Source organism: Ochotona princeps, chromosome 4 (genome assembly GCF_030435755.1).
Source record: "Ochotona princeps isolate mOchPri1 chromosome 4, mOchPri1.hap1, whole genome shotgun sequence".
NCBI lineage: Eukaryota > Metazoa > Chordata > Mammalia > Lagomorpha > Ochotonidae > Ochotona > Ochotona princeps.
The window spans coordinates 39725384-39729836 of NC_080835.1; the positions used below are offsets into that span (position 1 = coordinate 39725384).

Here is a 4453-nt window from a genome sequence, read left to right on the forward strand (position 1 = left end):
GTCTTTATATAGGCAATCTCCTTAGCTCAGAGCACTGTTCTTTGAGCCTCTGCGTCCTACCATTGCCCTGGAGACTATTATTAGTTCATCTGCTTGTCTACACTGCTCCACGTTGGCTAGGGAACCTTCCTGTTTCACAAGCTCCAAACTCCAGTACTGCGCTCCATGTGATGTGACCAGTTGCTTTCCCCCAATGTCAGGGGTGCAGCTCACCGTGCACCTTGTTATCTGTTTGCAGGGAGCTTGGGACCTGGCATCTGATGAATGGATAAACACATGAATGAGTCCCAGGGGGCACTCAAAGGAGTGTGAAGCACCCCAGGGGCATCTGGGGAGCTGGCCAGCCAACAAGCAGAGGATCTTCAGTAACAGAAGGGCTCTGGACCCCTGGTAGGGAAGGGGGGTACCCTGTGCTGGGGAGAGCAGAGGCTGTGCTCAGGATGAAAGGCGTGGCCCCGGTCAGGCACTGAGACTGTGTCTACTGGCGTTGCACTGTGGCTTGTCTGCGCTCCTAGCCCTGACCTCACTGGAGAGTGGGCACACAGGGCTTTCAGAAAGCAGGTCAGAAAGCAGGTCCATGGGGTGGGGGGCAGGAGATGCTGAGGTCCTAGTGACTCATGCAAAATGCATGGTACTGAAAGGCTTTGCGTGGTTCCAAAACACTCGCTACTCCAATATGAACTTCTCTTTCAATGCCACAGGCAACACCGTTCTTCAGGTATTCACCCCTCCTATATGTGGGGTGGGGCTAGGAAGACAAAAGTTGGGTGGGGAAGAACTTTTGCCCTGGTTGTCCTCTTGTTGTCCTGGTTCCTCTTTGGGAACCAGAAGGGACTAGGTGGTTCTGTGGGTGCGTGGATCTGTGGGCATTGTGAGTGGTGCCTCAAGATGGCACTCCAATGGCACCTCCACAAAAAAGCCTCTCTCACCTCCCTGCCCCCCACCTGTCTGGTGAAAAAAATGACCCTTCGTCTTTTCGGGGAATTACAGCCTGACGAGACCACCTGTGGTACCTGTGATGATGCTGATTCTCATGGGCCCCTCCTCGGAGGCTCTGGGCCCCTGTCTTAGGAGATCCGATTGCCAGGCTGCTGAAAGTGCAGGGTTCCTGGCTTGGCAGAGGTGTCTGCGCCCCACCTGGCTGATGTGCCTGGGAGGACCCTAAGGCTTACAATGCTCCCCTACCTCCATTTAGTGTCTCCTCGCAATGCCCCTAGCGCTCCATCCCACACTCCATTCAGACTCCAGGTGGCACCTGAGGCGACTGCCTTCCGTGACTCTTAGGGACACACATGGGATCATCCCATGTGGTGCTAGGGCATCTTTCTCAACGTTGCACGCCCTTCGGAATCACCCGGGAGCTTTTATATCGAACAAGCCTGGGCCCTCAAGATTCACTCATCTGCATCTCTGAGCTTTTGGGTGGGGAGCGGCATGAATTGTTTAGCCTATCCCTGGCGGTATGATGTGCGCGTCTCCAGGAGAACTCCCGACTCCAGCTCTACGGTGTGTACCGCAGCCATCTCTGCTCCCTTGCCCCCGCCGAGGGCTTCCTTGTCGCCTGCAGGGGTCGCTGCAAGACAGCTGGCCGCGTTCGTGGGGTTCTCTCCGGGTTGCGCCGCTCGCCCCCATCCCGCCAAACCCAAGGAAAGCCAGAGTCACCGCGGCATAAATTAGCGTCTTTATTTGCAACGTCTGAGCGAGCGCCCGCGGCTCACCCGCCTGCCGTATAAACATACAAAGTCCCGCTGGTAACACACCTCAGAGATAAATACAGCCCTCGGGGCTCTTGCTCTGGGGCAAAGCAACTCTTATTTACAGAAATAGATTACAAAATATTATAAAAAGTGGTCCTGAACCGGGGGAGGGGGCGAGGTGGAGTGGGAGTGGAGTGACTGACTGTTACACCTGTTACCTTCGGGACTGGCGCTCACCCCGCAGGTGTGATTGAAGGAGTTGGAAAGGGCGTCGCGAGGGCGGGGCCCGGCTTAGATCCGCCGGGACCTCCTTCTCACCTCCTCTGGTCCAACCCCCTCCAAGGGCGAGTCGGAGAGGAAGAAGACGCACCAGGTTGCTCAAGGATTGGTTCCGGCTCTCAGCTATCACCCAGCGGCCCTTGGCACGTGCGGCGGGGAAAACAAGGACCGTGGGTTTGCCCTGGGGGCGGGTGGGGGAGCCGCAACGCACCTGCATTCTCCCGCCTCGCCCACCGGGTGTGAGGTGGAGGGCGAGGGAGGGTCGCTTTTGAAGCGCGGCTGGACTGGGATAATGAAGCTCAATCTTTTGGGAACAGCTGGTGGGAGCGGCGCCCTCTCATGCGACCGCCCGCCCCCTTCAGAGCACCTGATAGATCGGGTTGGGGTCTGCGCCTGCAGAGCCCTGAGGGGCTGCGTCCGGGGCCGGGCTGGGGGCTCCGCGCTCGGCCTCGGTTGGGGCGGCCGCCGCTGGCTGGCAAGGAGGCGACTCTGGCGGTGCGTCGGTCAGCAGGAGCGCAGGCGCGGTGGGACTCTCGGTGGAAATGCGCTCCACGATGCTGGACAGGCAGTCAAGGCTGGACACGGCGGCGCTCTTTCCGGGCCTGGCTTCTGCACGGAGAGGGGAGGTGCGTGAGTGGGTTAGCGGGGTTTGAGCCGCCACGGCAGAGTTTTGCACCCCCAGAGCCCCATGCTAGGAAGCAGAGGTGAAACCGAGTACCTGCAGAATCTGAGACTGTCTGGGTCCCGCAAGAGGGTGGGACGCCATGGGGGTTAGGAGGGGGAGCGGATGCCAGCGCAAGGCTATGTGGGGAGAGGGAGTTCTAGAAGGAGCGGGAAGGATGCGGGAAGGAAGCGCGGAGTACGCACCACTGGGCGCCTCGCTGTAGTAGGCACCTTCGTAGCAGTTCCGCCGCCGGGCACCGCTCTGGGGACCGCTGTAGTCCATCTGCAAATGGGCCCGGGGCACCGGGTCAGGCCGGCTGGACCTGAGTGCCAGTCCCCGAAGCAACACCCCTCCCCGACTCTTCCCCCTCTCCCAGCCCGCCCGACTCAGCCTGGAGTTTTAGGCGCCTGAGCTGTTCCAGGGGCGCCTAAGGGGCGGACTGGAGCCGAGCGCATAGTCACAGCCAGAGTGGAGGCACAAGTGCTGAGTGGAAGCAGGGCTCAGTGGAGGAAAGCACAACACCCCAGTCGGGCCAATTCTACCTGTCCTGCGTGCCCCCAAAGCACTAGGCTTACCCCAGTGACGCCTGCACAGGCCACGGGAGTCCACTCTTAGGTAGGTCCCATGTCCACTCACGGCTGTCGCAGCGGGCCAGCTCCCCGCTCTCTTGCTGCCCTTCCCTCCTCTCCTGCCTGAGGTCCTGGCCTTACCATGCCGTCGGAGCAGTTGGAGCGAGGGCTGGATGCGTCGGAGTCGCCACTGTAGTGCTCGCCACCGCGACCCGGGGGCAGCGGGCCGGGCGCGTAGAAGGCGGTGGCTCCAGGGGCCGCGGCGTCTTGGTCGCGCAGCAGAGCCTGCAGGCCCTCGATGTAGCGGATGGCGTTGCGCAGGATCTCCACCTTGGGCAGCCGCTGATTGGGATTGCTGGACGTGCAGCGCTTGAGCGTCTCAAAGGCCTCGTTCACTTTGCTCAAGCGGCGCCGCTCACGCATAGTGGCGGCTTTGCGGCGGTCGGCGTTGGTGGTCTTGCGCTTGCACGCCTTGCAGGCCCACAGCAGGCAGCGGCCGGCCTGGTGGTGGCCGCTGGGCGCGCGCACATGCTCGTCCTCGCGCGTGCTCGGGACCGGGTGCACTGCTGCCGGGAAATGCGAGTGCTCCTCGGGCTTCAGGAGTGCGCCCACGTGCACCAGGCGCGGATCCAGGTCCTCGAAGAAGCGCAGATCCGAGGAGTCGAAACACGGGTCATCATAGAAGTCGTCCGCTGTGGCAAAGGAGCAGAGGGAGCCGTCGGGGCCCGTCAAGTCCACATCTCGGAGTGGAGGCGACAGGAGCTCCATGTCCCAGTGGGAGGCGGCGCGGTGCCCTCACCCACCGGGGTGGCGAGGGTTTGCCCGGAACTTTGTTCTGCTGGAGAATCCCAGGCGTGCGATGGCAAAGTGCTGGAGGTCTGAGGGCACAGCCGACTGAGCGCAGCCCCGCCGTGTCCTGTCCAGCTAGACCTGGGGGGAGCGAAGGGGCAGCTGTACCCTGGGGCTTCCCCAGCACTAACTTCGCGCCAGGAGCCTTGGGCTATTTATCTGTAGTAGCCGAAGCGCCCCGGACGCCCGGGCCGGCTGTGGAGGGCGGGGAAGGCCGAGGCCAATAGGAACAGAGCAGGGCGTGGCTGAGGGGGTGTTTCCCGGGTGGCCTCCTTCCCCCCCCCACCCGCTCCTGACGCCCCCGACTCCAGCGCGCCAGCGCCCCAGCCGCTCCTTAAGCAAGGTGGACAGCAGGGGCGCAGTCGACCCGCTGCGCTCAGCTCTGAGGCACACCC

General features: G+C 62.1%; 1 protein-coding gene across 1 annotated transcript; it reads right to left on the bottom strand.

Moving 5' to 3' along the window:
* Positions 1 to 1756: 1756 nt before the first annotated feature.
* Positions 1757 to 4091, bottom strand: MYOD1 (myogenic differentiation 1). Its single transcript, XM_004593744.4, has 3 exons — positions 3351 to 4091; positions 2844 to 2922; positions 1757 to 2585 (listed from the first exon to the last, which is right to left on the bottom strand). The coding sequence occupies exons 1-3, from the start codon at positions 3975 to 3977 to the stop codon at positions 2335 to 2337; spliced, it is 957 nt and encodes a 318-aa protein (XP_004593801.2). The 5' UTR covers positions 3978 to 4091; the 3' UTR covers positions 1757 to 2334.
* Between the last annotated feature and the right edge of the window lie 362 nt (positions 4092 to 4453).